This window comes from Heterodontus francisci, chromosome 13 (genome assembly GCF_036365525.1).
Source record: "Heterodontus francisci isolate sHetFra1 chromosome 13, sHetFra1.hap1, whole genome shotgun sequence".
NCBI classification, from domain to species: Eukaryota; Metazoa; Chordata; class Chondrichthyes; order Heterodontiformes; family Heterodontidae; genus Heterodontus; species Heterodontus francisci.
The window spans coordinates 96,778,596-96,805,649 of NC_090383.1; the positions used below are offsets into that span (position 1 = coordinate 96,778,596).

The 27,054-nt window shown below is 47.0% G+C and overlaps 1 protein-coding gene across 1 annotated transcript in view; it reads right to left on the reverse strand.

Annotated features, from left to right (window-relative positions):
- si:ch73-105b23.6 (fibrillin-2) overlaps window positions 1-26,180 on the reverse strand; it is a 39,354-nt gene extending 13,174 nt beyond the window's left edge. Inside the window, exons 1-4 of the mRNA XM_068045698.1 lie at window positions 24,917-26,180; window positions 15,628-15,683; window positions 11,880-13,958; window positions 7,918-8,040 (exon numbers count right to left, since the gene is read on the reverse strand). Coding sequence (XP_067901799.1) covers window positions 7,918-8,040; window positions 11,880-13,958; window positions 15,628-15,683; window positions 24,917-24,942 — 2,284 coding nt within the window. The 5' untranslated portion in view covers window positions 24,943-26,180. The remainder of the gene's footprint in view (window positions 1-7,917; window positions 8,041-11,879; window positions 13,959-15,627; window positions 15,684-24,916) is intronic.
- Between the last annotated feature and the right edge of the window lie 874 nt (window positions 26,181-27,054).

Consider the following 27,054-nt stretch of genomic DNA (forward strand, 5'->3'; position numbering starts at 1 on the left):
GGGAAGGGGTGAACTCCACACTCTGAGGGGTATGGGGGGGAAGGGGTGAACTCCGCACTCTGAGGGGTATGGGGGGGAAGGGGTGAACTCTGCACTCTGTTGGGTATGGGGGGAAGGGGTGAACTCTGCACTCTGTTGGGTATGGGGGGAAGGCGAGAACTCTGCACTCTGTTGGGTATGGGGGGAAGGGGTGAACTCTGCACTCTGTTGGGTATGGGGGGAAGGGGAGAACTCTGCACTCTGTTGGGTATGGTGGGAAGGCGAGAACTCTGCACTCTGTTGGGTATGGGGGGAAGGGGAGAACTCTGCACTTTGTTGGGTATGGGGGGAAGGGGAGAACTCTGCACTTTGTTGGGTATGGGGGTAGGGGAGAACTCTGCACTCTGTTGGGTATGGGGGGAAGGGGAGAACTCTGCACTTTGTTGGGTTTGGGGGTAGGGGAGAACTCTGCACTCTGTTGGGTATGGGGGGAAGGCGAGAACTCTGCACTCTGTTGGGTATGGGGGGAAGGGGTGAACTCCGCACTCTGTTGTGTATGGGGGGGTAGGGGAGAACTCTGTACACTGTTGTGTATGGTGGGAAGGGGTGAACTCTGCACTCTGTTGGGTATGGGGGGAAGGGGAGAACTCTGCACTCTGTCGGGTATGGGGGGAAGGCGAGAACTCTGCACTCTGTCGGGTATGGAGGGAAGCGGAGAACTCTGCACTCTGATGGGTATGGGGGGAAGGGGTGAACTCTGCACTCTGTTGGGTATGGGGGGAAGGGGTGAACTCTGCACTCTGTTGGGTATGGGGGGAAGGGGAGAACTCTGCACTTTGTTGGGTATGGTGGGAAGGCGAGAACTCTGCACTCTGTTGGGTATGGGGGGAAGGGGAGAACTCTGCACTCTGTTGGGTATGGGGGGAAGGGGAGAACTCTGCACTTTGTTGGGTATGGGGGTAGGGGAGAACTCTGCACTCTGTTGGGTATGGGGGGAAGGCGAGAACTCTGCACTCTGTTGGGTATGGGGGGAAGGGGTGAACTCCGCACTCTGTTGTGTATGGGGGGAAGGGGAGAACTCTGTACACTGTTGTGTATGGGGGGAAGGGGAGAACTCTGCACTCTGTTGGGTATGGGGGGAAGGGGAGAACTCTGCACTCTGCTGGGTATGGAGGGAAGGGGTGAACTCTGCACTCTGTTGGGTATGGGGGGATGGGGTGAACTCTGCACTCTGTTGGGTATGGGGGGAAGGGGAGAACTCTGCACTATGTTGGGTATGGGGGAAAGGGGTGAACTCTGCACTCTGTTGGGTATGGCGGGAAGGGGTGATCTCTGCACTCTGTTGGGTATGGGGGGAAGGGGGGAACTCTGCACTCTGTTGGGTACGCGGGGTAGGGGAGAACTCTGTACACTGTTGTGTATGGAGGGAAGGGGTTAACTCTGCACTCTGTTGGGTATGGGGGGATGGGGTGAACTCGGCACTCTGTTGGGTATGGGGGAAAGGGGAGAACTCTGCACTCTGTTGGGTATGGGGGAAAGGGGAGAACTCTGCACTCTGTTGGGTATGGGGGGAAGGGGTGAACTCTGCACTCTGTTGGGTACGCGGGGTAGGGGAGAACTCTGTACACTGTTGTGTATGGTGGGAAGGGGTGAAGTCTGCGCTCTGTTGGGTATGGGGGGAAGGGGTGAACTCGGCACTCTGTTGGGTATGGGGGAAGGGGAGAACTCTGCACTCTGTTGGGTATGGGGGGAAGGGGTGAACTATGCACTCTGTTGGCGATGGTGGGGAGGGGTAAACTCTGCACTGTTGGGTATGGGGGGAAGGGGAGAACTCTGTACACTGTTGGGTATGGGGGGAAGGGGAGAACTCTGCACTCTGTTAGGTATGGGGGATAGGGGAGAACTCTGCACTCTGTTGGGTATGGGGGATAGGGGAGAACTCTGCACTCTGTTGGGTATGTGGGGAAGGGGCGAACTCTGCACTCTGTTGGGTATGGGGGGAAGGGGAGAACTCTGCACTCTGTTGGGTATGGGGGGAAGGGGAGAACTCTGCACTCTGTTGGGTATGGGGGATAGGGGAGAACTCTGCACTCTGTTGGGTATGGGGGATAGGGGAGAACTCTGCACTCTGTTGGGTATGTGGGGAAGGGGCGAACTCTGCACTCTGTTGGGTATGGGGGGAAGGGGAGAACTCTGCACTCTGTTGGGTATGGGGGGAAGGGGAGAACTCGGCACTCTGTTGGGTATGGGGGGAAGGGGAGAACTCTGTACACTGTTGGGTATGGGGGGAAGGGGAGAACTCTGCACTCTGTTGGGTATGGGGGGAAGGGGTGAACTCTGCACTCTGTTGGGTATGGGGGGAAGGGGAGAACTCTGCACTCTGTTGAGTATGGGGGGAAGGGGAGAACTCTGCACTTTGTTGGGTATGGGGGTAGGGGAGAACTCTGCACTCTGTTGGGTATGGGGGGAAGGGGAGAACTCTGCACTCTGTTGGGTATGGGGGGAAGGGGTGAACTCCGCACTCTGTTGTGTATGGGGGGTAGGGGAGAACTCTGTACACTGTTGTGTATGGTGGGAAGGGGTGAACTCTGCACTCTGTTGGGTATGGGGGGAAGGGGAGAACTCTGCACTCTGTTGGGTATGGGGGGAAGGGGAGAACTCTGCACTCTGCTGGGTATGGAGGGAAGGGGTGAACTCTGCACTCTGTTGGGTATGGGGGTAGGGGAGAACTCTGTACACTGTTGGGTATGGAGGGAAGGGGTGAACTCTGCACTCTGTTGGGTATGGGGGGAAGGGGAGAACTCTGCACTATGTTGGGTATGGGGGAAAGGGGTGAACTCTGCTCTCTGTTGGGTATGGGGGGAAGGGGTGATCTCTGCACTCTGTTGGGTATAGGCGTAGGGGAGAACTCTGCACTCTGTTGGGTATGGGGGGAAGGGCAGAACTCTGCACTCTGTTGGGTAGGGGGGGAAGGGGTGAACTTTGCACTCTGTTGGGTATGGGGGGAAGGGGAGAACTCTGCACTCTGTTGGGTATGGGGGGAAGGGGTGAACTCTGCACTCTGTTGGGTATGGGGGGAAGGGATGATCTCTGCACTCTGTTGGGTATGGGTGTAGGGGAGTACTCTGCACTCTGTTGGGTATGGGGGGAAGGGGTGAACTCTGCACTCTGTTGGGTACGCGGGGTAGGGGAGAACTCTGTACACTGTTGTGTATGGAGGGAAGGGGTTAACTCTGCACTCTGTTGGGTATGGGGGGATGGGGTGAACTCGGCACTCTGTTGGGTATGGGGGAAAGGGGAGAACTCTGCACTCTGTTGGGTATGGGGGGAAGGGGTGAACTCTGCACTCTGTTGGGTACGCGGGGTAGGGGAGAACTCTGTACACTGTTGTGTATGGTGGGAAGGGGTGAAGTCTGCGCTCTGTTGGGTATGGGGGGAAGGGGAGAACTCTGCACTCTGTTGGGTATGGGGGGAAGGGGTGAACTATGCACTCTGTTGGCTATGGTGGGGAGGGGTAAACTCTGCACTCTGTTGGGTATGGGGGATAGGGGAGAACTCTGCACTCTGTTGGGTATGGGGGGAAGGGGAGAACTCTGCACTCTGCTGGGTATGGAGGGAAGGGGTGAACTCTGCACTCTGTTGGGTATGGGGGTAGGGGAGAACTCTGTACACTGTTGGGTATGGAGGGAAGGGGTGAACTCTGCACTCTGTTGGGTATGGGGGAAAGGGGTGAACTCTGCACTCTGTTGGGTATGGGGGGAAGGGGTGATCTCTGCACTCTGTTGGGTATAGGCGTAGGGGAGAACTCTGCACTCTGTTGGGTATGGGGGGAAGGGCAGAACTCTGCACTCTGTTGGGTAGGGGGGGAAGGGGTGAACTTTGCACTCTGTTGGGTATGGGGGGAAGGGGAGAACTCTGCACTCTGTTGGGTATGGGGGGAAGGGGTGAACTCTGCACTCTGTTGGGTATGGGGGGAAGGGATGATCTCTGCACTCTGTTGGGTATGGGTGTAGGGGAGTACTCTGCACTCTGTTGGGTATGGGGGGAAGGGGTGAACTCTGCACTCTGTTGGGTACGCGGGGTAGGGGAGAACTCTGTACACTGTTGTGTATGGAGGGAAGGGGTTAACTCTGCACTCTGTTGGGTATGGGGGGATGGGGTGAACTCGGCACTCTGTTGGGTATGGGGGAAAGGGGAGAACTCTGCACTCTGTTGGGTATGGGGGGAAGGGGTGAACTCTGCACTCTGTTGGGTATGGGGGGAAGGGGTGAACTCTGCACTCTGTTGGGTATGGGGGGAAGGGGTGAACTCTGCACTTTGTTGGGTATGGGGGATAGGGGAGAACTCTGTACACTGTTGGGTATGGAGGGAAGGGGTGAATCTGCACTCTGATGGGCAAGGAGGAAAGGGGTGAACTCTGCACTCTGTTGCGTATGAGGGGGGGAAGGGGAACTCTGCGTTATGGTGTGCTATTTACAGGGCTTGCAGCCTTTTAAAAATGGTGCCAGCACCTGCTCCTTCGACAGGTGACACTGTGAATGGCGTCACCAAGGCTGTCGGGCAGGGGCGACCTCCGTCAATATGCAAAGTGGCTGGCTGTCGCATAATCGCGGCGCCATGTTTCGCACCCACTGCCGCTCCCAGTGGCTGGACTACAAAATCCAGCCCATAGTGTGTTATCTTATTCTGTGATGCATAATAAGTTGCAGTATTCTATCTTAAACTCTTTACACATAGATCATGTAGTTTTCACTCTTATTCTGTGTGTGAGATGTTGTGGTCTTCTGTCCTCCAGATGTAGGATCCCAATTTATTATGTATGTGCAAGATGATGTTGCAGTCTATCTTATTTTTGTAAGTATGAGATGTTCTGAGGACCTATTGTGTGTATGTGCATTGCTGTGTGAGTGCTAGAGAAAAAGAGAGATGACGTGGGGGCCATTCTTATGTGTGTGTGTATGTGTGTAATAAAACATCCCAAGGTGCTTCACAGGACCTTACCAGGCAAAATTTGACATTGATCCGCATCAGGATAGGTGACCAAAGCTTAAAGATAAATGAGTGGAGTCATATATGAAGGGAGAGGAGGCCTCAGCTAGGTCCTCTCCCTTCATTCCTGATCTTGGGGCCACTACTCTGGAACTACTGTTACCTTCCATGTGGTAGTTCTGGGAGGCAGAGGTGATTAGGTCAGCAACGAGGACCAGGGAAGAGCCCTTAGCAACATAACACTTGCAGGTAGCATGCAGGGAAGAGGTGGTTCTGACAAGCACTGGAACAGGGAAATTGAAGTAAGTGCAGTGAGGCTTCACCACCCTAATTTACTTTGTTCTTCGCCACAATCCCATTGTATTTTAGGAGGATATCAGAGGAGTATTTTTTTGGCATTTTATGTGTATATGTGATGTCATTTGCTATGATATTCTGTACGTATACATGAGGTGATGCCAGATGCTATGATATTTTGACTGGGATTCTCCTCTACGAGCCTGCCCGGAATTCCGCAGGATTGTGGAGGAGATGAAGGAAAATGCCGACCTGTACCCCACTCAGTGTGCTGGGGAAGACTTTTCCTGGCCCTACGGTGGCAGAATGGAGGCGGGGGGTGGGGGGGCTGAAAAATTGGGGAAGTCGCATTGGGATGGCTTCCTGATGCATTCCCGCCGCCGAGGATGCTTCCTTGGACAGACTGGAATGTGGAATGGCTGCCTGAGGAAAGGCAGCGGGAAGCCAATCTGCATATTTAAAGCCCCGATTTGGGGCCATTTCGAGTGCTCGCCAGCATTTTTGACGGGGACGGAGCAGCTCCCCCGCCCATGGGGACACTGCCACCTCAGTAGAGATGACCTCCCTGCAGCAGGCTGGGGGACCATCGGAGCCTTCGGTTCCATCCCTCAAGGAGGGGGCTGATGACAGCAAAGGCCGCACCAGTGGCCCAAATGCTATCGCCAGCTTGGCGCCCCTAAAATATTTTATCATTTCACCCCTCCGAGGACGCCTCTATTTTGAGGTGCTCTCATGTTCTCCTACCTGCTCAGTAGCGCCCAGCTCTCTCGGTGGGGCTACCAAGGCTCTAGAGCTGCAGGAGCCTGCCCGCCATCCTTAAGTGGATGGCGAGCTTGGAGGCAGCCAATTAGGAGGCCAATTCAGTCCCAAAGAGGATTATTCATGCCTCAGTGTATGTAAATGGTGTTGAAGTGTTTTATCATCGTGTGTGTGTACACAACAACTTAAGCAATTTGCATTTGTATAAGTGTTATCAAACAAAATTTGAGACTCAGCCACATAAGGAGATATCAGGAGATATGACCAAAAGCTTGGTCAAGGAGGTAGGTTTTAAGGAGAATCTTAAAGGAGAGGGAGAGAGATAGAGGTGGAGAGGTTTAGGGAGGGAATTCCAGTGTTTGGGGCCCAGACAGCTGAAGGCACAGCTACCAATGGTGGAACAATTAAATCAGGGATGCGAAAGAGTCTAGAATTGGAGGAGCACTGAGATCTTGCTGCGTTGTAGGGCTGCAGGAGATTACAGAGACAGGGAGGGCTGATGCCATGGAGGGACTTGAAAATAAGAATAAGAATTTTAAAATTAAGGTGTTACTGAACGGGTACCCAATGTAGATCAGAGAGCACAGGGGTGATGGGTGAGCGGGTCTTGGTGCAAGTTAGGACATGGGCAGCAGAATTTTGGATAAGCTCCAGCTTATGTGGGGTGGAAAATGGGAATCCAGCCAATGGTATGGTGCTCTATCCTATTATGTGTTCATGTGGGAGGTTTTGATGTGTTCCATCCTTTCTAGTAAATATGTGTTTGTGTGTATGTGTGTGTGCATGTGTATGTGTAAATGTGCATGTGTGTGTATGTGAGATTTATATGGTGACCTATGCTACATTGTATAACTGTAGTCACTGCAGTGTACTATCATACTGTGAATATCCTTAATCATACCATGTCCCAACCTATCCATGTGTGTCTATGTGAGAAATCCATGAAACGTCCTGTCCTATTTGCACGTGAATGCAAGAGATCATCCTATCTTGCTTTGCAAATGTCTAAAATCACTGCAGCAACTACACTATGCTGGTATTCATCAACATCTGTGCATATCTGTTCACATTCTATCAATCTGTTCTCACAACAGCACATTTTTGGGTCCTGACACTCTTCAACGTCTATATGACTGAATCTGTAATAATTTAAATATATCAAACTGTTTATATGTAAACTTCTAAGACATTATACAGAATGCTGGCTACCTGACAATAAGCATACATCAGATACTGTTTGGTACAAAGTGCATCTTCTCCTTCTTCTTCTTCTTTGGCCTCCTTGTCTCGAGAGACAATGGGTAAGCACCAGGTATTGCTTGCTATTAGACCTCAGGGCCTCTTTATATGAATATTTTGCAATTTTTGAATTGCATGAATAAACAGTGTTTAATACTAAAATATTAGTTAATTATATCACTAGCAAAGACAATTAAGGGGTAAATGGATGAATCAGCAAAAAGTCAAAATGAATGCTTTCATTATTCTGAGCTGAGAGCATGGACCTGTTTAATCAAATGCAGCATTTCTACTGCTTGTGCAGTGATTTGATGCAGCATTTTGAACCACAACACTAGGACTGGCATAAGCAGCCAGCCACTAACTCCACATGGAGAGGTCAAAGGGCAGAAACAACTCAGCATATAAACAGTGCAATGCAAAACAAGTTGATGGAAAATGTAAAACACACAATTAATTCACTATTGTTTAATGCAAAATTTCACTCTTAAAACAGTTTGATACTAAGAGCCAATATAAAACCATACCCAAATACATCTGAAAGCTTCCAAGACACAGAATAACATTATTAGTAATTTACATTATAGTACATTATCGAAATTTGGCATCTGCAGGAAACTTTTGACATACTCTTTGTGACGGAAGCAAACTTACCAGAGCAATTTTTCCCATCGCCATTAAAACCGCTTAAACATTCGCACTGATAACCTCCTACATTGTTGATGCAACGGGCGAACTGGTGACACTTCTGGCCAACTGTGGAGCATTCATCAATGTCTGTTGATCCAAAAAAGGTTAAAAAGTTAATGAATTAATAAATTTGCAATGATATTATGTAATACTTTGCACCAGTAGCCACAAGTATGCTGCCAGAAACACAGAATGTACAAAATCACAGAATCGTTACAGTGCAGAAGGCCATTCGGCCCATCCTGTCCGCACTGGCTCTCTGAAAGAACAATTCTTTCAGTTCCATTCCCCTGCCTTCTCCCCGTAACCCTGCACATTCTTCCTTTTCATATAACTGTCTAATTCCCTTTTGAATACTTCAATTGAACCTGCCTCCACCACGTTCTCAGGCAGCGCATTCCAGACCTTAACCACTCGCTGCGTGAAAAGGTTTTTCCTCATGTCACTTTTACTTCTTTTACCAATTACTTTAAATCTGTGGCCCTCCCGTTCTCAATCCTTTCACTAGTGGGAACAGTTTCTCTCTATCTACTCTGTCCAGACCCCTCATGATTTTGAATACCTCTATCAAATCACCTCTCAGCCTTCTCTTCTCCAAGGAAAACAGTCCTAATATCTCCAATCTATCTTCATAACTGAAATTCCTCATCCCTGGAACCATTCTCGTGAATCTTTTCTGTACTGTCTCTAATGCCCTCAAATCTTTCCTAAAGTGCGGTACCCAGAACTGGACGCAATACTCCAGCTCGTCACTTTTGGCATTTCAGTTGCACTGAATTGATGCAACCCAATTTTAAGACCTACAAATTGGGGTGGTGGCTCAAAATCTATGTATCTGAGTTCCCAATGCTTGTTTGGGCTTCCCCACAAACTGCCCACTGAGTCCCCATAGAGTTCATCTACATTTGTTTTAATAAGGGCCTGTGGTATCAGGGCACCAGAATCATTTAATCTACATTTGCAATGCACTAGGGAACATAGAATGGGATAAATAACAGCACTGTGGGTATACCTACCCCAAATGGACTGCAGCGGTTCAAGAAGGCATCTCACCACCACCTTCTCAAGGGCAATTAGGGATGGGCAATAAATGCTGGCATAGCCAGTGACACCCACATCCCATGAATGAATTTAAAAAAAATAAGGCATATCTGTATCCAGGATCATCTGAGACTGACAGAAGTCAGAAGCTTTTGAGCCTAATCTATGCAGGTATTTAACTCCAGATTACTAGGGCAGTGTTTTTGGAGATGCTTTTTATTTGGTTTTTCATCCAGATAGCATTCTTTCTTTCTTTCTTTCTTTCTTTCTTTGGCCTCCTTGTCTCGAGAGACAATGGGTAAGCGCCTAGAGGTGGTCATTAGTTCTGAGGAGCTGGTACAGGATTCCCAATGGGCATTCCATTGCCACTTCTTTTCCTAAGTTGGCCCAAGTCTTTTTCCTCTCCCAGGAGAATGCACAACTGCTTAGAAGCAGGGCATGGGCATGAAGATGTGCAGAGTTACACCATGGTAGGATAGGTTACACCCAAAATAACCTATTCACCAACATGCCAGCTTTATCTGGGGACCAAAGTGTTCCACTTTATGTTCATCTGCTCTTGTATTTTGCACTTCATTTGCAGGATATTGCCACCCATTGATTTGCTCAACACTCACTAAGTTAGTGAATACTGAACTGCATGCTATTATGCAACTTATATCAGGCATGTCGTGTCCTACTGCCCTTCCATTGCTACCAGTCCTCTGCCACATCGCTCCTCCACATCTCTGTTATTCAGATGCAGTAACAAAATTGATGAGTAGATGTTGTAACAAAATCATTTTGCCAATTCACTCTGATTTGTTCTATTCACCAACAGCAGCACTTCAAGACACCCCAATATGATCAACCTTTCCAGATTCCTTTGACTTTTCTTTTGACTTTTCCTTACCAACTTGTTGGTGTGAAGAGTGGACACCAGATCACCAGATGTTTCTATAAATTATCATATCAACCCTGTCAACAAAGATTCAACTGGCCATGTCGTAATTGGGCACTTCTCAACCACTTTTAAACTGGCCAAGAAGAGTGGCCTAGAAATTCAATCCCACCCAAGAATGGACAGTGGGCTGCCAGTGGAGGAGGCTGAGCTTGCCTTCAAACCCTCTCCTTTTCGATGAAAGCATACGGACCATCATGGGAGTGGCAGAGTCATGGCTGTGGTGACTGGCAACTCTGGAAGCGATGTCACGTAGGCTTTCTTCACACCATCACACTATTTCCTATACCATCCTATCCACTTTTTACAACAAACAGTAGATGCTTTCACCAGCCACTTCTCTCTTTCCGCTCTCCCTTCAGACTAAAAGCTAGCACTGGTTCCTTTCTTTCATTTCAGGTGCTGAAGACATGAACAAACCTATGTCAGTTGAGGAACAGGAAGCCAGCCTTCCTGATATTGCAGTGTCACTATATTTCACCCCAACACGCACATGCTCAGATATTAGCACCATATGTACGTTGGAGGCTAGGCTATAGGAGCATCTTCATGTGATGAGTCACCCACCACAAATGTGCAGGAGCTAGGGCAGGGGGATAGGACGCCACAGGTGCCAGCTCACCAGAGGGCGAGATCACAAAATAACTCGAATGCAGAGGACTCAGATACTGACTTTGAAGACCCAACCTAACAAAGAAGGCTTGTGGGCTTATTCTAGGAAATGCTAGGTGCACTAGGCAACCTGCTAATGAGCTTGAACACAGTATCGCAGAACATGGAAGAGTCCAGCTCCAAATTGTTTCTAGTCTTTGAGCAAAGAATGGAGACCATTCTATCTAACATATGCTGAGTAGTCAGCTCCATCAACACAACAGTGGCATCCACCTTCATGGAGCTTCTCCTGACAGCTCTCACAGTTGCCACGCAAGCTCAGACAGTTGCCTCCTTAGCTCTGGGGATCAGTGTTATTAGGGGCTTGCACAACATCATATGATTCCTGCACTGTGTTCTCACACAGAAGTGGTTGAGGTGCAGTCCCAAGAGAGTGACCTGGGCTCTGTGGGAGCAGTACCTACTGTCCTCTCTCCAGATGAAAGCACACCTGCTCCTGCTGCCACCCACTCTGCCTGTTCCTTTGTTGATGCCACACAGTCACTAGGCCAGACTGCTCCAGTCAAAACTGAGATGCTACAGCTAGGCCCTCAAGCCTCAGAGCTGCTTGAGATTGTCCACCAAGGCCATATGGTATCCTCAATAGAAGCTCAGCAGCCTTCCAAGCTGCTGTCACTTCATAGGAGAACTAGAAAAATGCGCACAAGACTCGCACAAGAGTAATTCATAATTATTTCTGTTAGATAGCGATAGTATAATATTTGATAGACATCATGACAGGTGAACTCCCAAAATACCTGTAATGCCAGTGCCACCATATTTAGTAAGAATTTAAGGAATTTTGCCAAGCTCTCTGGGTCAACAAAGAGTATCATGACGTGCGTAAAACCACTGGTCAATTTCAAAGTTTCTGAACCATTTGTGAATGTCTCAGAAATTAACATTTAATAACAGGGTGATTCCAAGAAGGAAATATATCTGCTAAGCACAGTTGGCCTGAAAGACTCGAGTTCTCTAAGGAAGATACTCAACTAGATTCCTTTTTTACCAATGTATATTAAAACAGTACTGCAGAGCGAAAACAGTGGATGGAGGCAGTTGGAAGGTGACCCCAAACAGCTGCTTGAGCTGTCCAAAATAGCTGGCCTGCTTAATAGGTTTTAAGTGGCACCAAAGTAATTGTCAGTAATGGTAATAGCCATTTGCCCAATACAGGTGCCTGCCCGGGATAAAGAGGGACCATGTAAGTGGTGGGGATTGTAATTTTTGTTTATGGCAGATCTCACTCTAAGAAATTACAAAAAGAAAAAATAAACAATAAATAGTTATATACCTGTGCATGAAGATCCATTCTTACTGAAACCAATTTTGCAGACACAGCTATACGAGCCAGGTATGTTTACACAAACTGTGCGATTGTCTGGGCAAATATCTTCTTCTCTACATTCATCTACATCAACACAGTTTAAATTATTGGCCTGAAATCCAACGTCACAAACACATTGATAAATGCTGCCAGCACGATGGCACAGTGCCCGATCATGGCAAGGTGGAACACAATTATTATTCTGTGTCACACAAGTGCCATTGACTACAAGAGTACCATTAGAACAGGAGCAAACATATGATCCCAATGAATTGATGCAAATGGTGCCTGAGGGACAAATATTATTTAGATTGCATTCATTTATATCTTCACAGTGCTGCCCATCCTCTCTGAAACCTTCTTCACATTTACAGATGTAACTTCCTGCAGTATTAATGCACAAAGTATTTGCATGACAGATTCTTGGGAAGTTGCATTCATCCATGTCTTTGCAAATGAAACCATTTCCTTCAAACCCAAAACTGCACTCACAGATGAATGAGCCAAAAGTATTAGAACACGTAGCATTCTGATCACATGGATTGTTGAGACATTCATCAATGTCATTACAGCTAATGCCATTCGTCTTTGAAAATCCAGATTTGCATTGACAATGATAAGATCCTAAAGTGTTGAAACACTGCTCATTTGTCTGGCAGGGTGCACTAATTATCATGCATTCGTCAATGTCGATGCAAATGGTGCTATTTACAAGCTTGAATCCATCAGGACATGCACAAAAGAAAGAGCCCAGTGTGTTTATACATGTTGCATTGTTCAAACAGCCACCATTGTTAACCTCGCATTCATCAATGTCTTCACACTGAAAGTTCCTATCACCAGAAAAACCGCCTTTACAAGTGCATGTGTAGGTCCCAACCTGATTTGTACAAATGCTGTTTGAGTGACACCCTCCATTGTTTATGAGGCATTCATCAACATCCTTGCACACAGTACCATTTCCATTATAACCCCTGTTGCAACTACAAGAAAAGGATCCTTGGAGATTGGTGCAGATGGCATTACTGTCACAAACAACAGCAGAGCATTCATCAACATCAACACATTTGCTGTCATTCAGGATGAAACCAGTGCCACAATCGCAACGATAGGAACCTTCTGTATTAACACAGGAAGACACAGCAGGGCAGTTTGCAATCCCATTACACTCATCAATATCAGAGCAAACAGTCCCATCTCCCGTGAAGCCTGATTTACAGTTACAAATGTAGCTGCCCAAAAAGTTCTGGCAGTTTGCTTGAGGATGGCAATCATTTGTGCCAGTACACTCATTGATGTCCACACACGTCAATCCATTTCCTGTAAATCCTGTCTTACAGTTGCATCTGTAAGAACCTGGTTGGTTGATGCAGTTAGAAAATGGACTACAGAACTGACGAGCACACTCATCAATGTCAGTACATGTGTTATCATTTGCATAAAAACCTGTAGAACATGTACACTGGTATGAGCCCGGTAGATTCTTGCATCCTTTCCATCCACGTGCTGATGAACAGATTCCTGGCATCTCTGCACATTCATCCATATCCAAACACAGGTATTTGCCATTTCCTTTATATCCTGCGTTGCAAGTACATATGTGTGAGCCTTGAGTGTTGGTGCATGTTGCATTCCAGTGACAAATGTCGGGCTTTGTACACTCATCTACATCACTGCAAGTGAACCCATTGCCAGAGAACCCCACATTGCAATGACAAGTCCGACTTCCAGCTGTGTTGAAGCAAGTGGCGCTATTGTGACAACCACCATTGTTTGTAAAACATTCATCTACATCATTACAGTTAATTCCATCTCCTGTGTATCCAGATTTGCACAGGCAATTGTAAGCACCTGGATAATTTACACAAACTGCCTTTGCATGGCATTCATGTACATTTGCTGCACACTCATCAATATCAGTACACTGTGTTCCATTTCCAAGGTACCCTGCTTTGCACACACAGTAGAATCTCCCGTCAAAAGTGTTCTGGCACTCTGCTTGCATGTGACACACAAGATCAGTGTTCCCGCAGTTATTCCCATCAGCTGAAAAATAACACAATTTATTAAAATGCATTTGCTTTTACTGTGTAACATTTGGCAATACAATATTGCCATACAGAAATCTATAACCATGCAAAAGAGTTTATATTTAAGCAACAGCAGTCAAGCATCTAATTATATAATGTCGCTCACTAGCAAGAATTACAATTAGCTCCATTTATAATGGATGTGTGTATAGCAGACAGTAACATAAATTGGACAAATTCAGAAAGCCAAAGCTATTTGTGTTGTGCTGATTTTAAATGTATTATTTTAAAAGCATATTGAACTCAGATTAAAGAGTCAAAACATCTAATCTTTGCATTCCTTGCCCATTCCCGGTATGTTTCAAAGTTCTGACTTAGAGGGCCCAATATTCTACTGTGTAGTGCCCAGGGAATGCTCTTTACCCAGGAGCTAAAGGGAATGGAGGCCCATTCTGCGAAATGGGCAAAGCAGGGTCTGTGTTTGAAATAGCAGCATGCCAGGTGTTGAAATGCTAATGAAGTGGGAGGGGGCATAATCAACCCTCCTGCCTCACATTTCTTGTCCTATGACCAAGCGGCACAATCTTCTAGTGGTGTCCAAGAAGTTGGTGCCCCTCCAGATCCCACAAGGAAAGTTACAATCTCGGCTACCATTAACTATCCCTGTCCTTCCCGTGAGACCCTTCCGAAACTCACTCCCCAGCCCTTTGATTTTTCCCTCCAGGCACCACTCAGCGCCCTCTTCCACTTGTTCCAAGTGGGATATGGACTAGCAACATATAAATGTCACCCGGAAGTTAAAATACCCAAGCCTGAAACTTGCCCACCTGACACTCGTCTCATCTCCTGAAAACCAGTTTGGGTTAAAATCAACTCCGATGTTACCATTTAAGAATAAGCTACATATGTGGTTGAAGGAAAAGGGAATAAAGGGCAGTGGGAATAGGGTGGGGACATGGGATTAAGACTACTGTTTGTATGGAGGATAAACACCAATGCAAATTGGTTGTGCCAAACAGCCTAACCCCAAGTTATAATTTCTATGTAATCAGCTATTTTATCTGCACTATAACAGCAATCCATTCCTAAACAAAGTTTCCATCGAATATATGGAATTTCATCATTATGCTATCTGTAAAAATGCTGCCCCTAATGCCCATATTCTAATTCACACTCCCATTAACCCATCACCCCTGTGCTCACTGACCTACATTAGCTCCTAGTTGGACAACACCTCAATATTAAAATTCTTATTTTTTTTAATCCATCATTGGCACTGCCCCTCCCTATCTATGTAACCTCTCCTAGCCCTACAACGCTCGAAGATTTCTGCAATCCTCCAATTCCAGTTGGTTATGCATTCCCAATTCCTCATTACTCCACCATCGATGTTATGCCTTCAGCTGCCTAAGCCTGAAGCTCTGTAATTTCCTCCCTAAATCTCTCTGCCTCTCTACCTCTCTCTCTTCCTTTAAGACTCTCCTTAAAACCTACCTCTTTGACCAAGCTTTTGGTCACCTGTCCTAATATCTCTTAATATGGCTCGATGCCAAATTTTGTTTGATAACGCTCCTATGAAGTGCGTTTGCCCAATTTACTATGTTAAAGGTGCTATATAAATGTAAGTTGTTGTTCTTTCAATTTATAAATAAGGTCTATTATAAAATCATGTGTCTTTTTCTTACCTGCTAATACTGTGCACGTGCTCATCCAAATTAATATTCCACATAATATAGCAGTGCTGCAAAAGAGGAACATTCTAGATTTTAACATTACTTTCTTTTGCAATCTGGAAAAATATACAGCAGTTTACAGAGAAAAACTGCAATTGTTAGACAATATGTTGGTCAATGCCATATGTTACCCCTTACTGTAACATAAATTTGTTTGCTGTAAAATTTGGCTCCGTAGCATCTCATATTTTCGGTATGAGAGATGTCGTTTTCGTGTCCAAAATGGCAACCACAATGTGCATGCACACTTCTGATGCTTGCTGCACCAGATGCCGTTTTGGAGAGGTTGGTAGCGCCAGCCCTAGGAGCATGCGCTGGAAGTATGCAGAGGAGGCAGATTGTGACATCAGTTGGAGTTTAATGCTGATTTGACTCTAGCGGTGCGATTTTCAATCTCAATGCTCCAGCTAACGCCCTCTCTTAACTTTGCACGCTGAACAAGCATTCAACAGCAGGAAGGACCGCCCTCACCAGCACTATGCAAAGGGATCAGCAACGACTCTCAAGTAAGTTGCTTATTGATGTCAACTGATTGCTGCTGAGTTGGTAGAGGTGTTTGGTGGTTTGGACTGTCATCTAAAGTTGCTGATGTCTACAGGAAATGGCGTGACACATGGTAAAGGCCTTGGTTTACATTTCAAGGGTTCTGTGCAGACCACTTGCTCCCAGTCCTGGGTGCTGTAGTTTCCATTCTCCTTGGCCTGCAGCATTACAGGGAGAATAAGCAGAGACGACACAGAAGAGTTGGAGGACTAAATGCTTGAAGAGCAAGGAGGAGGAGGAGGGGAAGAAGGGCTCTCAGCAGGAGGCCATAAGCACCTAAGGGTCTTCATGGAGCAATTCTGTTACCTTATCCTTAATGAGGAACAGTGCGTTAGATGCCTCCATTTCACTAAGGAAGTGCTCACTGAAATCTGCCAGCTGGTGTAGGCAGACCAACAGCCACAGAGTAGGACAAGAACAGCATTGTCAGTGGCTGTGAAGTTTCCATGGAGATGAACTTATTCACATCGGGCTCCTTTCAGTCTGGAGCAGGGAACATTTCCAATATCTGGCAATTCTCCATCTACTGTTGTATAAGGGAGGTGACTGACATCCTGGACCGCATTTTAAGAGTCTGCCACCAAAGTAGGCGGCGGATGTAAAAAAATGCGCACCACCCGCACGGGCAGTGCGTCACAGGGCCGCCGCGATTTCAAACGCTGAGGGTCATTTGCATTGCTTTGGCACCCGCACCCCTCCCGCCGTGATCACATGGAGGGGGCGGGCGAGCCATTGGATGCAACAGTGTCCGGCGCCAATGCACAGGCGCGGTGCCATTTTTAAAGGGCTTACAGTCCTTAATGGAGATTTTAAAATTAAAGGGCCAATTCAGTTCAATGACCAAACAAAAGAACTAAATTATCATTAAGTTCATTTTCAGCACACACAACCCTCCCCCCACCCCCACCAAAGGCATTTCAAAATGTTCCTGCCATTTTCCCCACAGGAATTTGTTTATTCAGAATTTGACCTTCCCCCCCCAAAGTTCTGCATCTTTGCCCTTTACCCCTTCCCATCAACCACCCCCCCTCCGACCAATCCGCAGCGATGTCACCACATTCCCCCCTCCCGCACAGAATAAAAAATCCTCCTCACACCCCACAGGTGTCATGCCACATTTCTCCGAATGGGGATTCGAAAGTGCGGCATTGTCGGATGTCCGAATGAAGATCGGTGCAGCGATTAAAGAGGCGACGGGACCCTCATTAAATCAGGTATGTAAATTAGTTTACATATTCAAATGGTGGTTCCGTTGCCAAGCGGTGGGATGGCCGCCATGAGTCCTTGCCACGTCACCAAGATTGGCATGGGGCCTGTCGCCGTCAGGGTCGATGGCGAGCCTCTGCCGCACTGATCTTCATGGCCCCTCCGCCACCATTCCCAATGGCGGAGAAGCTTTAAAATCCAGCCCACTGTATGCAAAGAGAATGGAGTGCATTGCAAGCTCTTGTCATGCAAACAATGAGGCACATATATTTCAACACATGGACATTAAATTTTAAAATTGTGGCTGGGAAGAAAAGAAGGCCTATTACAAGGGATTGCCAAGCCCCTGGCTGGAAATACTTTTTTTTTGCATACTAGCAGACAGTGTTGGAACAAAGGAACAAGTCCCTGCTCCCCAATACACAGAAGAGACCTGGTCAAACCAGTCGGTCCAGTGACCACCTGCTGGCCAACTAGGGGAGGTTTAACTTGGAGAAACAGTGTTGGAAGTCAGAAAGTTGTTTGCTCCTGGACTAAAAAGACCTCTTGTGGCTGGCTCGTCTGCTTGACTGCTTCCATCTCTTTCTCATGGAACTGAAGACCCATTGAAGACAGATGAACCCCAAGAGAGAAAAGTCTCCTACAGTGAACAAGGTTTAAGAAGAATACTGGGCCCCAATGAAAAGCAAGACTACCTACAATCAAGGATTCTACAGCGAGCTCGAAGCACAGTAACAAATCCCCTTCAGAGATTGCCTTAAACTTATTCACTTTATTTTTCTTCTGCTCTTTTCTGTTCCTATTTGCATCTGTGCATCACATGTGCATGTTAGCGTGGGCGCGTTGTGTAGTTGTAGGCGTTAACTGAATTAGAGTTTAAGTTTAAGTTTAAATAAATTTCACTTTTCTTCTTTAAACCGAAGAAAGCCTGTTTGTGCTCATTTCTTTGCCTTAGAATGGGAAAGCGGTGAACAAGGATTCACCAAGGGGGAGCTAAAACACAGTGTGTAGAACAATATAACCCTGTTACAGTAAGACCAGGTGAAGGCTGAAAGGGAACCCTAGACACCTTGCTCACCTGGTCGTAACACAGGGACACTGCCCAGGGGAGTGGCAGTGGCTCCATGAAGCATGAACCTGCTGTGCTCTCTCTGGATGACAGCGTTCGTGATCCCCCTACTCACTGGTCATTCCCCCAGTTCCCTTGCTGTTGCCAGTCAGCTCAGACTTACTGCCTATGCCAAAATGGTGCAGTCTAAATCCAGGCCTTCTAGGCCCACAGCTGCTCAAGGCCATCTGCAGTCTCCTCCACTGAAAGTCTTCCACCCGCTATGCTGCAGCCACCGGGGTAGCACTGCGTAGGAGCACTAGGACAAGCAAAAGCACATGGAAGACAGGCAATAAAGGAATGCCGAAGAGTGATTAGTTTAAGTTTGAATGCAATATGGCATAATTTCATTTATAAATTTGGTTTGGAATGCTTATTTTGTATTTGCATTTATCTGTTGTTGAATGGGAATTGGAGTTGAAGTTACTGATATCGCACATAAATTAATTCTTCACATACATGCTGGGTAAAAAGTGACTGTCCAGTTTGCAACCTCCCTTTCTCTTCCGCTTCCTCATCATCATCATCCTTCCTGCCCCCTCCTTCCTCTTCTAGCATCTTGCCTTGCTCTGCAAGGCCTCCGCTCATTCTCCCACTCATGCTCAATGCCAAGAAGAAGCTGTACTAGGCCACAGATGTCTGGAAGCTAGTTGTTTTGTGCAGAAGCACTGAAGTCAGAAAAAATGTACTTCAGCACCTGCCTCACCAATCCCCGTAAACACTTGAAACAACTCTGGGAAGCAGCAACAGCATGCAGAAATGTAGCAACAGTCAGAAGAAATTAATCAGCAACTAGCCTGTAAATTGTTGGTGATCCCTTTAAATAGCACTAGTTTAATTTACTTGTAACAGCCCTTCAAAACACTCCCACAGGGGATGCTGAGACCAAGTGGGCCCACATCAGAGACGCCATCTATGAGTCAGCTTTGACCACCTACGGCAAAAGTGCGAAGAGAAATGCAGACTAGTTTCAATCTCATAATGAAGAGCTGGAACCTGTCATAGCCGCTAAGCGCATTGCACTGTTGAACTACAAGAAAGCCCCCAGCGATTTAACATCCGCAGCACTTAAAGCAGCCAGAAGCACTGCACAAAGAACAGCCAGGCGCTGCGCAAACGACTACTGGCAACACCTATGCAGTCATATTCAGCTGGCCTCAGACACTGGAAACATCAGAGGAATGTATGATGGCATGAAGGGAGCTCTTGGGCCAACCATCAAGAAGATCGCCCCCCTCAAATCTAAATCAGGGGACATAATCACTGACCAACGCAAACAAATGGACCGCTGGGTTGAGCACTACCTAGAACTGTACTCCAGGGAGAATGCTGTCACTGAGACTGCCCTCAATGCAGCCCAGCCTCTACCAGTCATGGATGAGCTGGACATACAGCCAACCAAATCGGAACTCAGTGATGCCATTGATTCTCTAGCCACCGGAAAAGCCCCTGGGAAGGACAGCATTACCCCTGAAATAATCAAGAGTGCCAAGCCTGCTATACTCTCAGCACTACATGAACTGCTTTGCCTGTGCTGGGACGAGGGAGTAGTACCACAGGACATGCGCGATGCCAATATCATCACCCTCTATAAAAACAAAGGTGACTGCGGTCACTGCAACAACTACCATGGAATCTCCCTGCTCAGCATAGTGGGGAAAGTCTTTGCTCGAGTCGCGCTGAACAGGCTCCAGAAGCTGGCCGAGCGCGTCTACCCTGAGGCACAGTGTGGCTTTCGTGCAGAGAGATCGACCGTTGACATGCTGTTCTCCCTTCGTCAGATACAGGAGAAATGCCGTGAACAACAGATGCCCCTCTACATTGCTTTCATTGATCTCACCAAAGCCTTTGACCTCGTCAGCAGACGTGGTCTCTTCAGACTACTAGAAAAGATCGGATGTCCACCAAAGCTACTAAGTATCATCACCTCATTCCATGACAATATGGAAGGCACAATTCAACATGGTGGCTCCTCATCAGAGCCCTTTCCTATCCTGAGTGGTGTGAAACAGGGCTGTGTTCTCGCACCCACAATTTTTAGGATTTTCTTCTCCCTGCTGCTTTCACATGCGTTCAAGTCCTCTGAAGAAGGAATTTTCCTCCACACAAGATCAGGGGGCAGGTTGTTCAACCTTGCCCATCTAACAGCGAAGTCCAAAGTACGGAAAGTCCTCATCAGGGAACTCCTCTTTGCTGACGATGCTGCTTTAACATCTCACACTGAAGAGTGCCTGCAGAGTCTCATCGACAGGTTTGCGGCTACCTGCAATGAATTTGGCCTAACCATCAGCCTCAAGAAAACGAACATCATGGGGCAGGACGTCAGAAATGCTCCATCCATCAATATTGGCAACTACGCTCTGGAAGTGGTTCAAGAGTTCATCTACCTAGGCTCAACTATCACCAGTAACCTGTCTCTAGATGCAGAAATCAATAAGCGCATGGGTAAGGCTTCCACTGCTATGTCCAGACTGGCCAAGAGAGTGTGGGAAAATGGCGCACTGACACGGAACACAAAAGTCCGAGTGTATCAGGCCTGTGTCCTCAGTACTTTGCTCTACGGCAGCGAGGCCTGGACAACGTATGCCAGCCAAGAGCGACGTCTCAATTCATTCCATCTTCGCTGCCTCCGGAGAATACTTGGCATCAGGTGGCAGGACCGTATCTCCAACACAGAAGTCCTCGAGGTGGCCAACATCCCCAGCTTGTACACACTACTGAGTCAGCGGCGCTTGAGATGGCTTGGCCATGTGAGCCGCATGGAAGATGGCAGGATCCCCAAAGACACATTGTACAGCGAGCTCGCCACTGGTATCAGACCCACCGGCCGTCCATGTCTCCGTTATAAAGACGTCTGCAAACGCGACATGAAATCGTGTGACATTGATCACAAGTCGTGGGAGTCAGTTGCCAGCATTCGCCAGAGCTGGCGGGCAGCCATAAAGACAGGGCTAAATTGTGGCGAGTCGAAGAGACTTAGTAGTTGGCAGGAAAAAAGACAGGGGCGCAAGGGGAGAGCCAACTGTGCAACAGCCCCAACAAACAAATTTCTCTGCAGCACCTGTGGAAGAGCCTGTCACTCCAGAATTGGCCTTTATAGCCACTCCAGGCGCTGCTTCACAAACCACTGACCACCTCCAGGCGCGTATCCATTGTCTCTCGAGATAAGGAGGCCCAAAAGAAAGAAAAAAAGAAAAAGAAAATACTATGTACCTGGAAATCCGCACCTGTTTTTGCTCATGCCCACTTTAAGTTCCTTGGATGTCCAGCAAAATGGCTGCAAAACAGTCATAGTTACCAGGTTGACTTTCTGGTGACAGAGCCTCCTCTGTTCCAATATTTCCAATGTGCCTTGCGCCACATCAACACATTTCTGGAGTGGTGTCTTAGCCCTTTCCCCTCCCAGTTGGCCAACTTCCACCACCATTTACAGTATGTCTGGCAGGAGAGCACTGCAGATGTATCCTCAACTCAAATATTTTTTCTCCATTCCTTGACATCCATAAACAAACTTTTACCAGGCCTCACCCAACATTCTTCGGAGCAAGTCAGAGGCTGGGCATTCTGCGGGGAGTAACTTACCTCCAGACTCCCCAAAATGTATCAACCATCTACAAGGCTCAAGTCAGGAGTGTAATGAAATGCTCTCCACTTGTCTGGATGAGTGCAGTTCCAAGAAGCTCGACACCACTCAGAAAAAACAGCCTGCTTGTTCACACCCCATCCACCACCTTAAACATTCACTCCCTCCACCACCGGTGGACAGCAGTAGCAGTGTGTAACATCTACAAGATAAAGGCCTGGTACCCGACCCGAACCCGACAGGACCTGACGATATGTGTCGGGTTCAGGTTGGGTCGGGTTGCACTTTTGGGTCCGGCATTCAGGTTGGGCCGGGCCAGACACGCTCTATCACAGGTAAGTGGCTCCACTGTTAATGTAATTTTTTGACTAGAAAGGTGGTTTTATTACAGTTATTTTAAGCTTGTGCAGATCAGCAAGAAAGTGAAAAACGGAAGGTGGGTTAACTGATGATTGGGTCGGGTTGGGTCGGGTGCGGGGAAAAATGGAAGGACTCAGGCCGGGTCGGGCTCGGGTCGGATGTGGTTCTTCCGGGCTCGGGTTGGGGGTTTTTTGCAGAACCAAGCAGGCCTTCACTACAAGATTTTTTTTTAAATTCATTCATGGGATTTTGGGCGTCGCTGGCCAGGCCAGCATTTATTGCCCATCCCTAATTTCCCTTGAGAAGGTGGTGGTGAGCTGCCTTCTTGAACCGCTGCAGTCCATGTGAGGTAGGTACACCCACAATGCTGTTAAGAAGGGAGTTCCAGGATTTTGACCCAGCGACAGTGAAGGAACGGCGATGTAGTTCCAAGTCAGGATGGTGTGTGACTTGGACGGGACCTTGCAGGTGGTGAAGTTCCAATGCATCTGCTGCTCTTGTCCTTCGAGGTGGGAGAGGTCGCGGGTTTGGAAGGTGCTGTCTCAGGAGCCTTGGTGCATTGCTGCAGTGCGTCTTGTAGATGGTACACACTGCTGCCACTGTGCGTCAGTGGTGGAGGGAGTGAATGTTTGTGCATGGTGTGCCAATCAAGCGGGCTACTTTGTTCTGGATGGTGTCGAGCTTCTTGAGTGTTGTTGGAGCTGCACCCATCCAGTCAAGTGGAGAGTATTCCATCACACCCCTGACTTGTGCCTTGTAGATGGTGGACAGGCTTTGGGGAGTCAGGAGGTGAGTTACTCGCCGCAGGATTCCTAGCCTCGGACCTGCTCTTGTAGCCACGGTATTTATATGGCCACTCCAGTTCAGTTTCTGGTCAATGGTAGCCCCTAGGATGTTGATAGTGGGGGATTCAGCGATGCCATTGAATGTCAAGGGGAGATGGTTAGATTCTGTCTTGTTTGAGATGGTCAATGCCTGGCACTTGTGTGGCACAAATGTTACTTGCCACTTATCAGCCCAAGCCTGGATATCGTCCAGGTCTTGCTGCATTTCAACACCGACTGCTTCAGTATGTGAGGAGTCACGAATGGTTCTGAACATTGTGCAATCATCAGCGAGCATCCCCACTTCTGACCTTATGATTGAAGGAAGGTCATGAAGCAGCTGAAGATGGTTGGGCCTCGGACACTACCCTGAGGAACTCCTGCAGTGATGTCCTGGAGCTCAGATGATTGACCTCCAATAACCACAACCATCTTCCTTTGCGCTAGGTATGACTCCAACCAGCAGAGAGTTTTTCCCCCGATTCCCATTTACTTCAGTTTTGCTAGGGCTCCTTGATGCCATACTCGGTCAAATGCTGCCTTGATGTCAAGGGCAGTAACTCTCACCTCACCTCTTGAGTTCAACTATTTTGTCCATGTTTGAACCAAGGCTGTAATGAGGTCAGAAGCTGAGTGGCCCTGGCAGAACCCAAACTGAGCATCACTGAGCAGATTATTGCTAAGCAAGTGCTGCTTGATGGCATTGTTGATGACACCTTCCATCACTTTACTGATGATTGAGAGTAGACTGATGGGGCGGTAATTAGCCGGGTTGGACTTGTCCTGCAGCAACTCGCCAAGGCTCCTTTGACAGTATCTTCCAAACCTGTGACCTCTATTACAAAGAAGAATAAGGGCAGCAGAAGCATGGGAACACCACCACCTGCAAGTTCCCTTCCAAGTCACACACCATCCTGACTTGGAACTATATCACCATTCCTTCACTGTCGCTGGGTCAAAATCGTAGAACTCCTTTCCTAACAGCACTGTGGGTGTACCTACACCATATGGACTGCAGCAGTTGAAGAAGGCGATTCACCACCACCTTCTCAAGGGCAATCAGGCATGGGCAACGATTGCTGGTCTTGCCAATGACATTTACATCCCATGAACAAATGAAAACAAGCTAGTGTTTCGGAGCTGCACGCAAGTTGTTAGATTGAGGTTACAGAGCTCTGGATAGATCGGTATAAAATCTGTGAACATTCTACTGCGTATGGTTCATCATCAGACTGGTGGAAGGCAATTACTTCAAGAGACATTAGCAGAGCCTTTATGTTTTAGTTTAAAATGTATTTACTTCCAATTGCTTGGATTATGTCATCATCCAGACCATGCTATATTCTTGAGGCATGGAGTGAAACGTAGTCTCCTCCCTGGTCTTTCCCAATGCTGGTTTTGAACAGATTGTAAGAATAAAAAATGAGTGCACCAGTGACTTCCACCAGTTCTTCCTCTCTGGGATAATGCACCTGACCTCTTTGTAGGATTTAGCACTTGTGCTTCTTTAAGTAGTTCAAATTATTATTTTCTTAAAATACTGTACATGATATTATATATATGCATATATACATATTGCATATACATACACATTACATATAGACATTAATGACTCACCATGTTTTGTAAATTTGGGAATCCATCAGTTAACAACATTCAACAATCGTGTAGATTTTTAGTCCAATGCTTTGATTTTTCAGTACTTTTCCCAGTGATGTTAGAGATACAGGATCTGCCAATAAGCTGAGAGAAGTTCAGAGCTCATTAATTGATATATTTGAACTGTATGATTAAAAATACAACAATTGCATTGCTGAGACACCCATTTTCTGTTATTGCTACTCCTAATTATCTTAACAGAACAGGTTGACGGTGAAATTGGACGCTGTAGCATCATTTATTTCCGCGCGCTGAGGCCTCTTAAACTACCAAAATGGTTTCTGCAGCACATGCGGAATTTCCAATGAGAGGTGCCCGGACACCATTTCTAGTCTGCACTACTTAAAGCTAGCCTGCAACTCTTAATGTGGCAGTGCATTATGGCCAGAGCAGGTGCTAGGAGTCGTGGTTGCAGAGAATCTGACATAGGAAAGAGTGAGGGATGACACAACTGGGGAGAGAGCAGGCTCCAGCATTTTCGGACACTGCATTTGGAGGGCTTAGAGGATGAGGTGGGAAGAAAAAGAGATGTCCTGCATCCAGAGGGGGGCAGTAGACCCTCCAGACACACAGACAAAAGGCAGTGGGATAAGATAGCCATAGAAGTCAACGCCGGGCGTCAAGACGCAAGGACCTAAAAGCAGTGCCGCAAGAAGCTCACTGATCTCGCATGAGTGGTCAAGGTTAGTTTATACATTTTCAAATGCCATATCCTAACAACTGCACCAGAAGCCTCAACCACTGTTCAATCCCTCACCTATCAATAATCTGTATCAATCAAGACTCATATCTGACATTCATATGCTTCATCTCAACCTCACACATATAACACTGCTGTAAACCTCACACATACATCTCACAGCTTGCACACAGTGCCAGCTATTCAACCACAAAGGCCACATCAGCCAAACAAATTGCATCACAGTCAGTGACACACTTCCCTCTGAGTTGAGGTTGCAGTAAGTGGTATCACACTCAGATGAGTTCTTCACAGACAGCCCGGCCAGTAGGAACTGTTTAGGTTGCCTCCTCCCTTCCTCTGCCTCCACTTCCTCTTCGTCCTGCTCCTCCTCCTCCCCCTCATGCTCCTGCTCTTCAGCTGCTGCTGCGTAGCTGATGGCAAGGGTTGTCCCCTCCTGATGACAAGGTTGTGTAGCATGCATGATTCTTGACACCCGCTCTGCCAAGTACTGCAGGGCTTCTCCAGAGCGGTCCAGGCTGCAGAAGCATTGTTTTGGCATGCCAATTTCCAACAGGAAGTTTATAATCTGGCTATACCATCAATGGGATGGGCTGAGTGGAGGTTTACAACTTCTGCACTGGGAGATTAAAAGAAAATACCAGAGGAGTCAACCAAAAACAGGGGTCGGCAACCTTAATAACAGGAAGAACCTTTATTTAAATTTAGTCAAAAACGCAGTATCTTAAGGGCCACAATGCTGTTACTCAAATGTCAATAATAATGAAAAACACGACAGACACATTTATTCTTTGTAGCCATTTCAACCCCTCTAATTATGCCAATTTTTTCAAATTAAATTCAAGCACTAATCTGTTTAATAAAATGTTTGTTGACCTTAATACTACCGATGAATGTTGCAAACTTCTGTTTCCTGTAATAATTTCTTTTTGTAGCAAAACAGCTTCAAAACAAGGGCCGCAGTTAGTTTCTTTATTGATATATACGCCTGCATCTGCAAGCGACTCACATGATCGGCTAGCGGACGATAGGTGAGCCATGAATGCGATGGTGCACATGACGTCATTTTGCTTGGCAAAACAGTGGAACTGCAACTTGTTATGTCTTTTGATCCAAGCATGTTTCCGATAGAATTTCATATTTTTGTGATTAAAAATTTCACAAATTCTAGCTTTTGTCAGTTGTATATCCATCGCCAAGGAGATTTTTAGATATCTGATATTCTTTTTAAATTAGAAACACATTTAAATAGCTATTTTCTAAAAATTGATAATGAGAAAAAATGGGTTCAATAGATCAAGGTCAAGAGCAGTACGAGTAGTTAATGGGCTGCAGGTTGATGACCTCTGACCGAGACCATTCCAATTAACTAATTTAGGGGTATTCCTTACAAATC